This window comes from Lissotriton vulgaris, chromosome 5 (assembly GCF_964263255.1).
Source record: "Lissotriton vulgaris chromosome 5, aLisVul1.2, whole genome shotgun sequence".
Lineage (NCBI taxonomy): Eukaryota > Metazoa > Chordata > Amphibia > Caudata > Salamandridae > Lissotriton > Lissotriton vulgaris.
The window spans coordinates 873224216-873244029 of record NC_141693.1 but is presented as its reverse complement, the minus strand read 5'-3'; the positions used below and the strand labels follow the sequence as shown (position 1 = coordinate 873244029).

Sequence of the window (19814 nt, the reverse complement as noted above, 5' to 3'; positions counted from 1 at the left end):
ATCATCAAAAGTTACAACTATACAATCCCCCGCATTCGTTTTCCTAGTTGGGCCCACCCAGGAAGTTCTGCGCACCATCAGAACTTTGCTTCTGCGGCCATTGGGAATAGGTCTGTTGACATTAAGCCAATGCATTATTTTATTTTTCAAGGACCAATGATTCTCATATTGGCCGCTGCTAACCTGAGGAACTCCCGTCAGCACAACTACAAAGTCGTTGGCTTCCGGGGGGAGGTCAATATAACCCCCTCTAAAGTTATTCTTTACCTGGAAATCCTGGGTAGGCGGTATAGTCGCCTCGCCAAGCTGGGGTTTTGAAGTTGTACCAGATTTAGTGTTAGCAGGTAAGTGGGTGAAAGCCCGTTTAGGGGCCTTAGGGATTGTGGCAGTTGACATTTGGTCCACAGCCACAGTCCTTGGTTTGGGGACCGGACGTGCAGTGGTAGGTATAGTGGGCAGACTTTGGTGTACTTGTGGTGTGGGAGCTGGAGGAATAGCATCGGCTACAGGGAGGCCCTGGTTCTCAAGACTTCTCAAACCGAGAGTGGCCAGAGCAATAATGCTCTTTTCCATCTCAAGTAGGTTATTTTCGATTCGTGAGAGTCTGAGATCTAGAGGGGAAAGAAGCTTTTTAAGGGATTCCCATACCAGATCTATAAATTCCCTATCGTTGTTGCCCAAACCATCTATCTGTAAGCCTTCAGTTTCTATGGTGGTACCGGGTGATTGCTCGGTGGATGACCCCGCCCCACCTCCCTCCGATGGGGGCTGCTTCCCAAGAGGCCAGACACCTTTGGTAGTAGGTGTTAAGCCTTTCGTCAGTGCCAAGTGTTGTGACACCGCGACTTTCGCCTTCTTCCGTGAGTAAGCGGAACGAGAGCGAGGCTTCCGGTTTGGTTGGGTAGCACTAGGGGCATTAAAAACCACTAGAGGGGGAAGGATAGTAGTGACATTCTGAGTGCAAGAGGTGGCAGGTACACTCGCTTCCACTAGGTTGGGTTGTAGGACATGGTGTGGAGAAGGGACAAGTGGGAGCGGGATCGGATGAACCTCAGCCTGTGAAATTATACAATGGGGAATGGGAGGGCGCTCTGGAGTAACCGCCGCAGCTATGGGGCCCAAGGAGGATTTTTTGGAGGTAGCAATAACTTCAGACAATCTTCTAGCCGCTGCCAACTCAAGAGATACCCGAGTTTGGAGCTTGGATATTTCCTGGTCAATGGCGAAATTAGTGCGGGTAATAAAGTCATCCATTGGACCACTAATTGGATGACCACCTTTAGAGGCCTTACTCCTGGTTATTCTAGTGCACATATCTTAAGCGAGGGGCAAGGCCAGGCAACAAATAATATGTGGAATGGAGGGCGAAGAGTTGAGCTTTGTGGTCCTCTGTAATAGGGAACAATGGGCGAAAGAGGATGGGCCAGTCCAGTCCGCTCAGTCCTCGAACGGCCTCAAACGGCCCGCTCTTTGCCCGGTCTTCGCCCCGGTCGCTCCCGCGCTCGCTCCCGCGCTGCGTTTGGTGTCCGTATTTGTAGATCCAGGGTCAATGGGCGGGGTTTGGTGAAGGTGGGGCGGGGCGGGGCGGTCAGGGAGAGCGGGGCCAGGTGATACGGCCGCTTACACCGGGACTCTTGGGAGTGTGAGTCCCGGGTTCCACTCGCAGCCCTGCAGCCTCTCGGACCCCCACAGAAGCGCCAAGCAGAGGGAGAAATCCGAAGCGGGACCCGCGGAGCGGGTTCCGCGAGCCGTTGACAGAGAGCCTTAGAAACAGCAGCACAGTCCAGGTATGAGAGGAGTGTCCCACGCAGCACAGGGCCCTTCCCTCTTTTCTATTGGTGGAGGTGGGGCGGGGCGGTCAGGGAGAGCGGGGCCAGGTGATACGGCCGCTTACACCGGGACTCTTGGGAGTGTGAGTCCCGGGTTCCACTCGCAGCCCTGCAGCCTCTCGGACCCCCACAGAAGCGCCAAGCAGAGGGAGAAATCCGAAGCGGGACCCGCGGAGCGGGTTCCGCGAGCCGTTGACAGAGAGCCTTAGAAACAGCAGCACAGTCCAGGTATGAGAGGAGTGTCCCACGCAGCACAGGGTCCTTCCCTCTTTTCTATTGGTGGAGGTGGGGCGGGGCGGTCAGGGAGAGCGGGGCCAGGTGATACGGCCGCTTACACCGGGACTCTTGGGAGTGTGAGTCCCGGGTTCCACTCGCAGCCCTGCAGCCTCTCGGACCCCCACAGAAGCGCCAAGCAGAGGGAGAAATCCGAAGCGGGACCCGCGGAGCGGGTTCCGCGAGCCGTTGACAGAGAGCCTTAGAAACAGCAGCACAGTCCAGGTATGAGAGGAGTGTCCCCACCAATTAGATAAGTATCTTATGCTAGGCTCTCCTGCCTTGCAAAATAAAAAAATAACTAACACACACACGCACGCACACACACCAAACGAGGTGAGTTTTGTGAATATAGGAATGTACTTATGGGGAAATGCCATACCATGGGAAAACATTACCACCACTTGAGAACAGGGAAACATTTTGAAAAGCTGACATTTTAAGACGGATGATCTAGCATTACCATTTACTAGTACATCTATTAGTGAAGTGGCATCAATTTACTGTCATGTATTTATTGCAAGGCTTTTTAGTAACTGTTAGTGGTACTGTATCTTTATGTATTTAATATAAACTATCAGGACATCTGTTAGTTCTCATTGAAATTGCAGTCTTTCAAATGTATATAATACCTAAGATGTGGGTGATTTTATCGCTTGTGTACATCTCTTGAATGGAGGCTTGTTAGGTGAATTTACATTTTTTTTAATTTAGTTTGTCATCTTAGTGCCAACTATAACATCCCTCTAACAAAGTTTTTTCAGTGAGTTTCTTTGGTTCTTTGATGATATACTTTGGTTCTCCTTCAGTGGAGCTTCATTACAAGTCATACGCAATGAATAGTCCCTTCCCCATGCTGAATCACAGAACACTTTTATATAGAGCATATATTAATGAAAATATATGCTTTTATTTTAAAAAAAAGACCCTCTCATTCCACTCACTCTACTACATCTTCTTCACTTCGTCGCCACTCTGACTAGTACAGATTCCGCGAGAACCAGGATTTCCTCTGTTGATGACGTGTCCAACTTCAATGAGAATTTGTTGAGATTGGCCAACAAACTTAATACACCAATTTCACTGGTCTGACCTAAATCCTCAGTCATCTTTGACACTCTACATCCCCAATGTTCTGCTCGCCTTTTGCTACATGGTTCCAGGAATTCTTGAACCTGCAGTGGAGTTGTGCCTCCCTCCAGCTTTATCCAAGTCTTCCCTTCACGGTACTGAACAAGACCCTCTCTTCCTGCATGGAAATCCTTTTCCTGAGTCTGTCATAATTGCTGCAGCAACAACAAAACACCATCCCACGTCACCAGCCTCCAAAGTGCCTCTGGAGAAGGAAAGTAATAAGATGGATTCTGTTGGGAGGAAGTTCTGTGGTCCAGCTGCCACTGCTCTTCTTCGATGGGATGATAGGTCTCTGTGTGGGACTATTCAGAGTTTTTAAGACATGTTACCTTGATACCTGATGGTATCTAGCCAAGTGATCAGAGCCACTGCTGATGCTGTCGACCTAGCTGCCCATGGCTACTGTCATGGCCTGACTCTTTGCCGATCTTCATAGGTCTGTCTCACAGGTTTAAAGCCGGAGGCACAACAAAAGATTTAAATATTCCTTTCTCTGGACCTTTGGCACTCATGGGGACAAAGAAATTCAGCATAAGTCAACTTAGTTGGAAACACTAGAAGCTGTTGACTTAAAGAAATGTATGGATTTCAAAAAACATTCCTTAAAAGTCATACAGCATACTTTTTCTACATCAGAGGATTTGAAGCCTTTCAGGGGCCCCAGAAGTCCCATCAACATTGGAAAACCTTTCAGCGAAGAAAGGAAGAGGCAGCTAGCAAACATCAGCAGCTGCAGGAAAGCCACTCTTCCCCCTTCTCTTTTCGCCACTTTGTTGGGAGGAAACCTCAGCATTCCTCTAGTAGACTGGAAAAAGATTATGACAAACAGATGGGTGTTGACTATTAAAGAGAATGGCTATTCTCTGAGGTTCAATTTACCACCTCCTCCCATTTCTTTTAAGAAATCTTCTTAATATCATCGACACTTGCTTAGTTTGGAAGGTAGCACCCTCCTCATCAAAGATGCAACAGAACCTACCTGCCCTAATGCACCAGTAAGATAAGGGAGTTTACTCCTACTAGTTTGTGGTTCAGAGGAAAGGGCCTAAGCAGGATTATAATCCTATTTTAGACCTTAGGACTGTGAACAAGTTCCTAAAGAAACAGTTTTCAGATCTCATTATTCCTGGCATCAATATCTCCTTGCATCTTTTTAGTTTCAAAAAAGCATCTTCAAATGAGGCTATTGTTGCAATGCCTGCAAGCTTAGTGATGTCAATTCTTAGGCAGTTGGGAGAACAAATTGGCTCTCTGACAAAACTGCAGTTCACTCCCTCACATGGTGGTGCTGATCGTCTGATCTTCTAGGGTGTGCCTTTTCAGCAAGAAACACCATCTCTTCATCTTGACAGATGCTTCCCAGGCCTCAAGGGTAACTCTACTGACTGGGGAGATGTATATGTTTCGGCATCTCTGGCTCTAAGGGAGCCCAGTGACCTCAGCAAGCTGTTTAGCTGTCATGTTCTGGTCAATAAAGCACCACAACTTGTCCTGTAGCCAATCAACCATATAACGTGCCTGATTTGCTAGATAGTAGAGACAAATATTCAGGACTCCCAGACCCCCATGTTTCAGGAGGCATGTACTAGTGCCGTAACTGAGCTGGGGTTTCTTCCCTGCCCAGGTGAAGGCTTTACAAATGTCAGTTAACTGTACCAGTCAGCCTTCGAAAGGGGGGGCGGAAGCACCTGAAACATGTAAAGGATATTAGGGAAAGTAGACCAGCTTGAAGGAAGCAATTCTCCCTACCCGTGAGAGGGCATGCATGGAAAGGCCAGTAGGTAATCTGTGCTTTAGGAGAGCGTGCCAGGTGTTTAAAATTGCTGTGCCCACATATTTGGAGATCCAGGGTTAAGATCACCCCTAAATATGGGAGGGAGTCAAGTGTCCAGTGGAACTGAGTCTTTGCTTGAGGGCTATATAGAAGAGCCCCCACCTACCCCCACCAATCTCAAGGATTTTCCTGAATTAGTTTTGAGGCCCGCAATCTTCTCATATTCCTCCAATAGTGGCTGCATGTGTCCTAGGGTCTGTCAGTGAAAGCAAGATATTATCAGCAAAGGCAGAGAACATAAAAGTGTCTTGGGGATAAGGTACCCCTCGTATTCCCTCTGTCTCTCAGATCTTCTGAAGAAGGTGCTCTAAATATAGGGTGAACAGCATAGGAGAGGGAACAGTCCTGTTGCGTGCCCCTCTGAATCTGAATGGGTCATGACTTAAAGCCATTAACATGGACTCTTGCCAGGGTGAGGGATAGCAGTCCTCCCCCAGCCCAGAAATCAAGATCCGAAGCTGGCTCTCTCCAAGGTGGCCTTCAACATAGACCAATCAACCCGGTTGAAGGCTTTCTAGGCATTGATAGAAAGTAGGATCACCTCTTTGTGGAGCTTCCGTACAATGTCTTTGAGGTGGATTGTCCATCTGGTACATCCACTGGTAGACCTAGAGGAGCTGAATCCCATTTGGTCAGCATTGATTAGGCTAGTAAGATATAATTCCAGGTGAGTCGCTAGGATCTGGCCATCATTTTTGCATCAATGTATAGTAGGAATGTCATGCTGCAAGAGTATGACTAAGTCGGATCTTTGCTCAGGTTGACAATGAGTGAAACCAAGGCTTCTGCCATCACAGACGACAGGTCTAGGACATGCTATTGTAGAACTCTGTGAGTAAGAGTGGCAGCAGAGGTCCACAAAGCTTATAAAAAGCAACAATAAATCTGTCAAGACCCTGTGCCCTGCCCAGGAACAGATGTTTAATGGCTCCAAGGACCTCAGTTTTAATAATGGAATCATCTATGGCCTCTCAGTCACGCTGGGAGAGGCATGGCAATGCAAGGGACTGGACATAGAATTCCTGTGATTCTCTGTATTGGCCACTATAAAAATGAAGAAATGCTTCAGTTTTCTCCTCGTCGATGGTGCACAGAGTCTTTGCATTATTCTTCATCTCTTGAATAAAGCCCCTAGTCCTCTAAGCCCAAAGTTTGTTAGTGAGGAAGGGACCCATTTTATTGCCCCGTCATAGAATTGAGCCTTCAAGTGTGCCAGAATATAGTTACCTTGTCATGCTCCAGAATGCAGATTTGCCAATGTATGGACATAAGGGGTTCGCCATAGTATCTTAGAGGGATGGGATTTATGATGTTCTTTCGCATGCATGAGGTTGTCCGAAAGCCTAAGCAACTCAATCTCCCTCATGCCTTTCAGGCAGTTGCCTTCCCTAATGAGAATACCCCAAGCCACCGCCTTCAGTGTGTCCCAGACCATCCATGGACATACTTCTTGCAAGAAAACAGGGCTCTTTGCAGATGCTCCTCAAAAATGTTGCCCCCATTCAGACTACTAGATGCTGGTTTTTGACTCTGACAGTGCACTGAAGCCTGCTAACCAGGGCCCGTGCTCTCGCCCTAAAACTGTTCTGTGAACTGCCAATCCCAATTGAAAAGCAGTTTACCCTCGTATTAGTCCCTATTATATGGTACCAGGGGTACCCAGGGCATATGTGGGAAAGGGGTCCCTAGGGCTGCAGCATGGTTGTGCCCCACACTGGTGGGCCTAAGCAAACTACCTACAGTAAGCCTGACATTAGAGCCTGCAGGAGCAGTGTCAACTGCGAACCAGACTGTGCCCTCACCATGTTTTGCACACTCAAATACACGGTCTTTCATATAGGTCAGGCATCCCTAGGGAAGGCCTCCTCAGCCCAGGAGCAGGGAGCAGTATGTTAAAGGTGAGGACATATAAGTGCAAGCCTATATGTTCCTATAGTGGCGTTCCCCATTGGAAACCACTATAAGTGTTAGTGGTCCATAGGATAACACGGGCTACCACCTGGGCATTCTCAAAGTTGGCAACTCAATTATATCACCGAAATAGGTCATGTTTGGTATCAAACAATGTGTCTCATAACACTTGCCACAAATCTTGTGTCCTGTGTGATGAGATATGCACTAAGATGGTGACCTTAGAGGTTGCCCACCTGGTTGCCTCAGCATCATCGTGCTCCGGCTGGTCTGCCCGCACATTCCCATCTCTGCTGCTACCAAGACTAGATTTTGACCTGCTGACAGGCAGTGTGAACACTCCTAGGAGTCAGCTACAAAGGCTTGGGCAGGAAGGTGGTCACACCTCCTTCCTCCAACGTTAGCTAGCGAAGTGGCATATCAAGGCAGTGAGCTTCAAAGGCTGCACTGCCCAATATGCATCAGGGAAGGCTCCCAGTGGAGGAAACAACCTTCTCCCTGCCCAAGGCACATTTACATCCGGGCGGGTGGGAAATTAGCTTTGCAGGGATGTGTACACCTCAGAAGGCTAGCCACACCTCAAGGGTGAGCAGCCTGGTCTGTACAAAACAATTTGATTCCTGCCATCTTTAGGAATGACAGAATAAAGAGTTCTGGATCTAAAAGATGACCTACACCACCGGATGTCGTCACCTCTAGATGCCCATTGGCTACTAGCTCAGACAGCCCTTCCTCTAGGATTTAAGGGACCTCCCCCCCGATACCTGAACCTCAGATCTGAACAACTTGCATCAAGGAAGGACCAAAAGGAGACCCATGTTGCTGAAAACAGAACTTTGCCCATAGTATCAAAGCTAAAGATGGATACTTCGTTCCTGTGGCAACAGACTTGGAACTGAGTGAACAAACCTTGTCCTTGGCTAAAAACTAAGCACTCGTGAAGGGAAGGACCCCTGTGGAAGACAAAAGCACCCTCAGACTCCCCTGGACTAGTAGCACTAGTCCCCTGCAAACTGCTGGTAAAAACACTCACTGGATCCAAAGAATCGCAGACCATCGGGTCCTCCATGGGATCGCCTAAATCCAGGTGGTCCAGTGCATTGTGGGAGTTGTAGTCTCGGCTACCATAAAGTTTCAGACCGCTACCTCACACCCCGGGACCAAGTGAATTTCCAGTACCTTTTCGCTGGGCTTACCGCTACCAAGGCTTGTTAGCTGCAAATCCGGAAACTAACCCCACACTCAGTGCTGCATCTACAGGGAACACTGTACAACTTTCAGCCAATGTCAGCAGCTGTGCATCTGTTATGTTTTTGCATTCTGTTTCCTGCAGCCTGTTGTAAACAGTAAAAACAGCAACCTGTAGTTCCTGTTACAGCACCAGGAACAGCCAGGAGAACTCTGCTTTGGACTCCACGGGATAGGAAAAATTGATCTGACTGTCGTGGCTTGGTCCAGGGGCCTACATGAGATCGCCACCTGGTGTTGGGCTCGGATGATTGCATGTTGTTGTCTTCTTGGAAGAAGTCTTTGTAGTCACGAGATAGGTGACTCCTCCCTTGGACAATAGCGTGCATGGGCATCGGCTGCATCCTTAGATTGTTTTTTTCCGCCACTGGGTTCGGATGAACTTTTTCCGCTCTGGCTAGAAATAGACTTTTCAAGCACTTCGAAGCGTAAAATACTTCCCAAAACTCTCCAAACTAACTTCGATACCGACACCTCATGGAAAGGACGCAATTCATGAGATGCCCCGGGTGTGGAGCAAAGTTTCCATGCAGTGACCAACACGAGCTCTGCAACCTGTGCTTATCGCCAGAATACGACAAATCGAGCTGTGCAGCCTGCGCGTCCTTTCGATCCAAGAAAACCATCAGAGATCGGAGGGCCCATCGACACGACATGCAGAGATCAGCTCCGGAACCGGTGGATATCTTCGACGAGGAGGTTCAGCTCGTTCCCGAAGAAGATTCCGATGATCTCCAGATCGTATCAGAGGCAGACGACTCAGATGACTCCATACCATCGGGTCAGCGCGTGAGTACTACTGCCCCTGCACCACACACAGCATCCAGATCGAAGTCAAAGGTCAACACTCCGCCTCCGGGGCCCAGTTGCGACCATAAAACCACTTCGACAGCCCCGCCATCGAGCCCAGCTCCGAAGAAAGTAACTAAGCCTTCCGGTAGCTCGGTACCGAGCAAACCGCACGTGCCGATCCCACCAGCTCCCTCGGCACCGAAACAAGTCTCGGCTCCGAAACCGTCGACTTCTAAAGACAAGGGTACGAAGCTAGCGTCCGACGCCTCGAAGCCGACGAGACCAGCTTCCACTCCGAAGGCACCGTCTTCGGGGCCGAAACCGTCAAGGCCTGATTCTGACGTGTCCATGACCTCGAAACAGCCTACGACACCGAAAACAACAAGGCCTGATTTCGACGCGTCCAACACCTCGAAACAGCCTACGACACCGAAAACAACACCTTCGGTGTTGAAAACTACGCCAAAGGACACTGTAACAACCCCTAAGGCTAAAAACAAGCAACAACCTTGTCCGGTACTGAAAAAATCGGCACCGACAAAGGTTCCACAAAGAGAAGAACTTTTCCAGCCAGATCCTCTGCAAAAGAAGGTCTACATTGACCCAAAAAAAGGTCAGGTGTCCACTACACCTCACAAGAAAAGGAAGGCAGATGAGACATCCACACCTGTGGTTCCTGCCAAGAAGAAGGACTCTGCCACATTCCCTATGCACCCTTCTTCACCTATACTTCCTTTGCCTTCATCTCCTGCTCCTCTTAACAATTCACCTCAGATGTCTCCTTCACATTCTCCTCTCTTATCTCCTCTCTTATCACCACACTCACCTCAAAATGATGATGAGTATAGTTTAGGAGGAGGGTTAGACGCAGATGAGCCTTTCCCATACCCTACAGGTGACACAGTCTGGGAGTACCCAAACCCACAGGATATACCAGATATTCCTGACCCACAGTCATACCCATCAAATCTTCTCCCCCAGAAGATAACATTGGCTTTGGGCACCTATTAAACAGAGCTGCCATTTACCATGGGGTTACAATGCATTCTGATGAGACAGAGGAAGACTTTCTATTAGATAAATTTGAACAATCACAGAGATCTGTCCAAATTCTTCCTATGATAAAAGGGGGCCTCAAACATGCACCTGAAATTTTTAAAGACCCTGTACGTACTAGAATTTTAAATCCTAGAATTGAGAAAAAATATAGGCCTGCACCTGCAGATCCAACCTACATTAAGGGACAACTACCACTAGACTCACTAGTTGTGTCAAATGCTAGGAAGAGAGCAAACTCACAAACTTCAGGTGAGGCACCCCCACCTGACAAAGAATCCAAGGTCATAGACGGCTCAGGCAAAAGAATAGCTGCGCAAGCTACCAACATATGGCGCATAGCTAATACACAAGCACTCCTTTCACGATATGATAGGGACGGCCAAATGATATGACTGATTACCTGGTCTGTTTGATGGTTATCCCCGATGAGATGATCTGGATCTTGTTGATCAGTTAGTTTGAAGTAGTTCCACATTTAGTTCACTGCTCTTGTGTTTTCCTTTTCTTGCTTCTTGTAATGTGTTAAACGGTGACTGTAGCACCCACTGACATAGTGTTATCAATGTCAGTTAGGCCAGAAGCAATTGGCTCATAGACCGATTCGGTTCCTTGTGTTGTTTATATTGTGTAGCTGGGGATATGAATCAGGATCAGGTCTCTAAACTCCGTATCCCTATGACCCTCCTTTCTCGGTTTGTTTTGATAAGATATGATAGGGCTCATTATGATCAGTTAGAAAAACTGCTAGAACATCTACCTGACCAATATAAGGCACAAGCAACTGACCTCATACAGTAAGGCAAGCTTATTTCTAATGCCTCAATCAAGTGTGCACTAGATGTAGCGGGTACTGCATCTAGAGCTGTAAATACCAGTGTCGTACTTAGAAGACATGCGTGGCTACGCATTTAAGGATTTAAACAGGAAGTGCAAACTACCATTTTAAATCAGCCATTTAATCAAAACCAATTATTTGGTCCAGAGGTAGACACAGCACTTGAGAAGATGAAAAAGGATACAGACACTGCCAAATCTATGGGAGCTTTATAGTCCACACAAACTAGAAGTACCTTTTGTCGCTCCTTCTATAGAGGGGGCTCCAAAAATACTGGTGCAGATAACACAACATCCTTCAAATCTAGCACACAAACATCCTCTAGCAAGGGATATTTTAGAGGAGGATATAGAGGTAACAACAATAAAGTAAGAGGTCGAGGTAACAACAGTAATCAAACATCTTCCACCTCAAAACAGTGACTTCCCTCTGCTCCCCCAACAGCATTTCACTCCTGTTGGGGGCAGATTAACACTATTCCTGCCTGTCTGGAACTCCATCACAACAGACAAGTGGATACAACAGATTATCCAGTATGGTTATTGCCTAGAACTTACAGCAACCCCTCCACACATACCACCCAGGCAGCGTCCAATGTCTACAGAACACCTTACTCTGCTCAAACAAGAAGTTCTGTCACTTCTACAAAAGGAAGCAATACAAGTAGATCCTTTACAAGAACAAGGAACAGGGGTTTCCTCGCTGTACTTTCTAATTCCCAAGAAGGACGGGACACTAAGACCAATACTTGACCTCAGGCCCCTCAATCATTACATACAATCAGATCATTTTCATATGATCACTTTACAACAAGTGCTCCCAGTGCTGCAACAAGGCGAATTCCTTACAACACTAGACCTAAAGGACACCTACTTCCACATTCCTATACATCCTGCTCAGAGGAAGTATCTAAGGTTTGTACTAGAAGGACAACATTATCAGTTCAAAGTCCTTCTATTCGGAGTGACAACGGCACCACGAGTATTCACAAAGTGCCTAGAAGTAGTAGCACATCTCAGAAGACAACAAATACATGTCTTTCCTTATCTAGACAATTGGCTCATAAAAGCCAAGTCATTCAATCAGTGTGTCCAACACACACATCAGACAATTCAAACGTTGCACAACTTGGAGTTTACCATCCACTACACCAAGTCGCACCTAAAACCCTCTCACATACATCAGTATCTAGGGGTTACAATAAATACGTCTATAGCTCTAGCGTATCCCAGTCCAGCAAGGATACAGAGCATTCAAGCCTTAGTCACAGTTTTTCAACAGCAACAAGCTCTGCAAGCCAGAGTGTTCATGAGACTAATAGGCATGATGGCATCTTGCATCTTCATAGTATCACATGCAAGACTGCAGATGCGTCCATTACAGGAATGCCTAGAACAGCAGTGGAACCAGGCTCAAGGTCAACTATCAGACCTGGTGTTGGTAGACAGCCGCACACATCACTCTCTGCAGTGGTGGAACACCAAAAACTTGACAAAAGGGCGGCCAGTCCTCGAACCTGTTCCACAACTAGTGCTCACAGTAGACGCATCCCTCACAGGATGGGGAGCCCATCTCCTACATCATAGAACATCATAGAACTCAAGGACAATGGAACAGTCAACAAAAATTGTTCCATATCAACCATCTAGAGCTGCTAGCAATATTCTTAGCACTCAAAACATTCCAAGTACAAGTACAGAACAAAGCTGTCTTGATCCGGACGGACAACATGACAGCCATGTATTATATACAAAACAGGGGGGGACACACTCTCTACAACTGTCCCAGCTCGCACAGAACATTTGGAGATGGGCCATTCCACAAAATATATATCTGTTGGCAGAGCACCTTCTAGGAGTTCACAATCAGATAGCAGATCTGTTGAGTCGGCAGACACATTAAATTCACGAATGGGAACTACATCCGCAGGTTCTTCAACCATTCTTCCACAAGTGGGGTCATCTAGACATAGATCTGTTCGCCACACATGAAAACGCCTGCAATTAAAGCTTTTATGAAAGGATTAAAAAGAATCATACCACCCAGGATGCCACCTCCTCCAGTATGGAACCTAAACGTTGTTCTTACACGGCTAATGGGACCCCGTTTTGAGCCTTTACATAAATGTGAACTACAATTCCTCACGTGGAAAACAGTTTTCCTTATTGCTATCACTTCTCTTAGGAGAGTAAGTGAGATACAAGCTTTCACAATACAAGAACCATTTTTTACAACTACACCGTAATAAAGTGGTTCTAAGAACTAATCCAAAATTCCTTCCAAAAGTCATTAGTCCTTTTCATTTAAACCAATCTGTAGAGTTACCTGTGTTTTTCCAAAACCCAGGCTCTGTGGCAGAAAGAGCTCTACACACATTAGATGTTAAAAGAGCTCTTCTCTACTATATAGATAGGACTAAATATTTTCGAAAAACAAAACAACTGTTTGTGTCTTTCTCTCCACCTCATAAAGGCAACCCCATCTCTAAAGATGGCATTGCAAGGTGGATTGTAAAATGTATACAAATATGCTATCAAAAAGCAAAAGGTACATTAACAGTTCCTCCTAGAGCGCACTCAACACGCAAACTAGGAGCCTCTTTTGCTTTCTTAGGAAACATCCCCCAAGAGGACATATCCAAAGCAGCAACATGGTCTACAACACACACCTTCACTAAACACTACTGTCTTGATGTGCAAGCCCAGCAGCAAGCTGCAGTAGAACAGGCTGTCCTTAAAACTCTCTTTCAAACTTCTGCAACAGATACAGGTGACCACCGCTAGGGAAGATACTGCTGCACAATCGATGCTAAGTGTATAATCTGCAGCTCATATGCCTCGAACGGAAAATGCTACTTACTAATATGCATCTGTTCTTGGCATGTAGAGCTGCAGAGTTGTACACGCCCTCCCGCCTCCCCGGGACCTGTATCTGTTCCAGTTTTATCTTACTTAGATGCACACGCATGCACATCTTTTTTCTTTACCTCTACTAACTCCATCATTTCCCATCATGGCGAAAAACAATCTAGGGATAGAGCCGATGCCCATGCGCACTATTGTCCAAGGGAGGAGTCACCTATCTCGTGACTACAAAGACTTCTTCCAAGAAGACAACAACATGCAATCATCCGAGCTCAACACCAGGTGGCGATTTAATGCTAAGTGTACAACTCTGCAGCTCTACATGGCAAGAACAGATGCATACTGGTAAGTAGCATTTTCCTTCTATTTCCTTTTGCATTTTTCCGTTTTGTGGTCTTTAGCCTAAATATGCAGTGTTTAGAAACATGTTTTAGGTCTTATTTAGTCATTTTATAACCTGTAGAAAATCAGAAAATTACATTTGCTTTCACTGATAGGTAAAATGGCTGGTTTCATAAGAACCTTTTCCAATATGTAGCATCACATTTACCCACAGACAGAGAATGGGTGAAATGCTTTGATACATCAGCCCACTTTTCTAGCGAGTCATTATTGATTGTAGGTGAATTGCCAAACACCACAGGCTTTGAACATTCAATGCAAGGTGTAGTGACCGGTATATAGGAAAAGAATGTTGTCAGCAACCATCCGAGATAGTGGTGAAAACATGACACCAGACGTTTGGTAAACATGAAACGCAGTGTCACTTGAAATGCGGCTGCAAAAAGTTCCTACCAAGTTCAATAAAGATTGGAGTGATATTGTTTGTACTTGCAGTAATTCAGCTACGTATATCAAAACGTTATATGACGTGCTGTCAAAATCGATACCTGAGCTGAAGTGCTTCCCTATATGAGATCCTGGTCACTTGGTAGATGCTATGCTGAAAGCATCTTTACAATCTTCAGAGTTCATGAAGAATGCAAATGACTTTGTAGTCCATTCTGGTGCACTGTTTCGTTATGCCCAAGTACTAAAATGCAAATATTTCTCATTTTGAGATTTGTCTGGCATCAAAGAAAGAGTCATCCTAACTGTCATTTAGCTGGTGGGCACTTTTAGTGACTTTGAAACTGCAACACACTCCATGTTAGAAGTCTTGCCACTCGGAAAGCAAAGACATGTTGAGGAGCAATTCAGGAATTTTTATTTTACAGTGTATGGGCAATGGCTTACAATAAGGCCTAGTGATGTCCCTTCACCAACCATGGCATTTGAAGTTAATGAATACTCACTGAGGTACTCTGCCCAAGTTCTATCCCTTCTGAATTTTCTCCAGACTTTGAAAAGTACTGCTTCATTTTTGACCGCTTCAATAACTAGGGGAATGTGCGCCCAATTCAATGCATATGTTGCAGAATATGTCCTAGAGAATTACAATGTTCAGTTGCACCATTACTGGCATGGACAGCTATGTCATTGTCCTGAGTTAGCAAATTGTGTACTGGCTGTTTTGGCGTTGCCCGTCTCAAGTGCCAATGTTCAGACAGCCTTTTCCCAGATAAACGTTTATATGTGAAGGAAAGAGCGAGTGCACATGACCAAAGACTCACTAAAGAAGTATTGTATGGTGTATTACAATAAGGTTGATTTATAAAAATGTATGTGGACCTCATATACCCTGTACACAAGCTGTCTATACACATGCACTAGTGTAGAAAGCAAGCAATAATTAAAAGCAAAACATTCCATAAACACCGGAAAAACACTGTTTCTTTTGTTTTTAATGGTGCGAAAATTTGTAACAACTGATACCACTGATTTTCAGGTATTGAAAACACTGAAAAAACACCAGAATTTACCAAAAATAGAAACTGAAAAAAGACAGCCTAAATATTTTGCACTGATTTATTATTGCTTCAAAAATCTAGAACTCTGGTTATTTGTATGCTATTCTGTTCATTTTGGTGTCTAAATTAAGATAAACGTACACTCTATTTTTATAAATTGGTGTAGGATTTCTCTCGAGTCATGTTAATTACTTATCGTTCATGTTGGTACTCTGAAATGCTGAACACATGTTCCTCTAGTAAAGCCGGACTGCTATTTGCCACCTTACCAGGACTAAGCTAAGGATTTATTTGTGTGAATCCTAGTACCATTGTTGGGGTATTGTGACAGTATTACATGGTGAGGAATAACCCCCCACACCACATAATACTCAACTTTCCTACACCTTTCCTGTATGATTGAGTTAGATGTACTCTCAGAAGGCAGTGGTGAGTTCATGTCAAGCCACAGGGTCTCTCAGCAGGAGCCCCACCTTTTTGCCTGGTTTGGACTGCGCATATTTAGAGGGATCCATACCTGGCCATAGTGTAATATAATCATCGGGTCTTGAACTGCATCCTCCAGCTGTGAGAGGAGTCTTTGATCTAGTAGGAGTGTTTTGTTTGGACCCCTTGTGCTTGGGGGTCCATTTAGAGGTTGCCTTGCGCCGGATGCCTTCCCTTCAGGGCACAGGCAAGACTCATGCCGACTGGGGCAAAATCCCAGCACAAAGATGAAAACAGGGTGGCTCACCTCAGGCCCCGCAAGTTGCGTCTAAGCATCTCAGGGCACTTCAGGGGCATCCCGTCCTCAACTCTTTCCCACTGTGGCAATGCAATGTCCAGGCTGCACTTTACCCAGGGGCGTCCATCGTCAGGTGCCAGGCCAGCCGTCTCTCTGCTTGCCTCAGCCTCCTCAAGATGCAGGCGTCTTTGACCGGGCTTCACCACTTCCTGGTCCTCTAGCAGAGTAGCATACAAGGGCCTCCCATGCTGCGTAGAGGCTACGATAATCTTGAGGCGCATACCAGCAGGACGCCACTTTCATGGTCGGCAGGGAACGCCTAGCAAACCTCCAGACAAAATCCGCCACTGGCCCTACTCTTCTCTCCACCACCACCACAGGGTTCCATCAACGGACCAGCGCTGGAGTCCAGTTGCGTTCTCCGGGCCCACTCCTACAGGGCCACACCACAGCAATCTGAGGCCCCTGTGGACCAGTATGTGCCAGCCGCGGCCACTCTGATATTGCGGTGTGAGGGAGGGATTAGGAGCAGCTAGGACAGGGTCACCACCAGGGGGCCAGTGGACAAGTGCTGGATGCAGTAGAGATCTCCTAGCCCACTCCTAAAGGTGCAGCCCACCAGAGTTCACCAGCCTGGCTACGCTGCAGCGATCTCAGGCCGGTGCAGACTAGTCTGCGCCAGTTGCTGCCACCTTCATATTGTGGTCGAGGCAGCGATTGGGAGCAATTGGCACAGGGTCACGGGCGCTCCAGGGCCACTCGGACTGTATGTGGGGCTGCACCTCACAAATACATTCTTGGCACATCAGGATTGGGAAGGATTCAGCCCCAGGATTGAAGCTCTCAAGTCAGGCGTATGCCATCTTCAACTCCTGGTCACGTCCCACTGTTTCTTTTTGGGTGGGGGGGTTCAGTAGTAACTTACACTTGAATTTTGTGAATAAGCTAGTAAACTTAAAAGTGTAAATTATTCAAAAGTGAAAGTTACCTTTGTGAACCAGGCCCAATGATTTTTAAAATTTGTTTTAGAACTATACACATGATAATAGGATAACACATTGTTAGAACAATCTACAGCTCATACATATTATATAGTGGTGTTTACCTTCCAGTTTGTCTTAAAAAGTGGTCTTCATATTCTCTTAAAACTTTGCGTAGCCGTTTCTTATCAGCTCGGGCATCTCTCAGCTGATCAAGTAGTTCAGGCCTGTAATAAATATAATTAAAGATGCTAAAAATACTATACAAAAGTTAAATATTTTCTCAAATTGCATTACATAATAGTGCCAGTTGCAGTTCTGGATGAGGATGCCTGCCTCCTGATTGTTCTTCCAAAGTTATGACCTTAAGGGATATGGATACAACAAAAATGCAGAACAACAATGTAAAAGACCTAGTGCTTAAAGAGTCTGCTCCAACCTATAATATACCTTACAGTCTACAGCTAACAGAATACATAATCCTGGTCTCTCCCGGCAAATGTTTAAATTCTGGCCAAGGAGTGAAAATGATGAACATTTAAAGGGGGTTATTTAGAGTTTAAGGAATATGGGATGCTTGCCAAAAACTGGCAGCTGGGTCCTCCGCCCTATTTAAAGTGTTTTAAAATGTATACACTCTAAATTGAGGGAAAGGGACAGTTGGGAAATCTTCTGTAGGTGTTCAGCACCCCCCGTACTCTAAATCATCCCCTAGGCACTCAAATACTATGTTAATGGAATGAATGCAATTTCCTACCTTTCTCTGTGCTTTCTAATTTGCTAATGGTGACTGTTATAAATGGGGCTCTAGTTGGCAGAGGGTTGCACCCTGTCCAAGTAGGGACCACAATCCTAGTCAGGGTATGTCCGTTTCACAGCCTATATTAAGCTGTGTTCACCCTCTTGTAGCTTGTCACAGAGCAGTCAGGCTTACCCCAAGAGCCAATGTGTAAAGTATTCGTGCAACACTTCACACAGTAGAACAGTGGAAACACCAAGCAAAAAGAACCCACACCAGATTCGAAAAATATAGCTTGTTTTAATAAATAAGGAAAGGCCAAAATATCCAAAATCCTTTAAGTAAATCAATTTCAGCTTTTCAATTTCATAAGTCTTTATTTCGATATAAAAATCATAAAAGACATTACAGCAACTAGACACTTACAAATTTAAAATGACCCACTAGTTATATCAGCAATCATGTTTTGCAATACCACATGTTACTTAGGACCACATCAATTGTTGACCATCCATCAGTAGTTTAAAAAAATAAATTACGTACATATGAACAAATATTTAGTCGGAATTCCAGAGGGCACAGAGGGAAATGATCCAAGGGGCTTCATGGCTGACCTTCTGAAAACATCTTTTCCCGAACTCCAAACTTGGAACCTGAATAAAGAGATCCAACGCGCACATCGATTTCCCTTGGTACTCCCCAAACGTAACCATCAAACCCCACAGTACCCGAGGGCCATGTTGGTCAACTTCGGAAATTTCATCTTAAGGGAAAAAATGTATGATATTGCCAGACCGTCAAATAAAACAGAATTCAAGGGATTTACTTTCTTTGTGCGCCCCGACTTCGCTCACGCGACAGTAGAACGCAGATGGCGAATGAGACAACTATTCGCCCCATTTGAACAAACTGGAGCAACAGTATACCTACAAAACCCGGCGCGTCTGAAAATCATCTATAAAGGAACAATTAAAACTTTCACAAGTGAGATCCAGGCTGAGGCATATCTAAAAGAAATTACTGAGAAAAACAAGCAGAACACCGGAAAATAACAAAAGGCATTCAGTAATGGTCTTAACCATCACAGCATTACAATTTATTGAACATATACGCCAGCGGATTACACACCGGCAGTTCATTGGAGGGGAAAATAAATAAATAAACGAAAATAAACAAAAAGATAGGACCAAGATAAAGAAGGAGAGCATCTCAATTCTGTAAAAATTTTGGGTTAGGATGACAACAAAGTGAAGTAACTTATATGTATTCTATGTACCCAAAATGTATATATTCGGGATCAGGCCACGGTGCATGCGTGCTGGGTCGTTCAGTCCCTGCCGACGGCCACACCTGGGCGCCCTATGACCCAGGACGTCTCGCAGGGAGAGGGGGGGGAGGTTAGGGGGAGGGGAGGGGAGGCGGGGGGAGAAAAGTGGGGGAGGGGGGAAACAGTTAAAAGAAACTTAAAAAACAGAACCAGAGTCAATTCAAGTCTTACTTTTTATTTTCAATCAATATTACTCTTACGGTATAGGGCAATCAAAATCAAGTCAGATCAAACACACTATCAATATGAACTGAGGGCACTGGCTGATTATGGCTCGCTAAACATAGGACCATGGGGAAGTTAACTATACGAACTTGGAATGTTTCAGGACTCTTAGATAGTGATAAACGCCAACGGCTGGGAGAGATAATCTACCGAAACCCAGCAGATATCATCTGCCTTCAAGAAACACACC

The 19814-nt window shown here is 45.7% G+C and overlaps 1 protein-coding gene across 2 annotated transcripts in view; it reads right to left on the bottom strand.

The window, feature by feature from the left end:
- Positions 1 to 19814, bottom strand: part of FAM13C (family with sequence similarity 13 member C) — an 866698-nt gene that overhangs the window by 44173 nt on the left and 802711 nt on the right. For both annotated transcript variants that reach the window (XM_086922448.1, XM_086922449.1), the window contains exon 13: positions 17459 to 17560. In XM_086922448.1, the coding sequence (XP_086778574.1) occupies positions 17459 to 17560 (102 nt within the window). The remainder of the gene's footprint in view (positions 1 to 17458; positions 17561 to 19814) is intronic.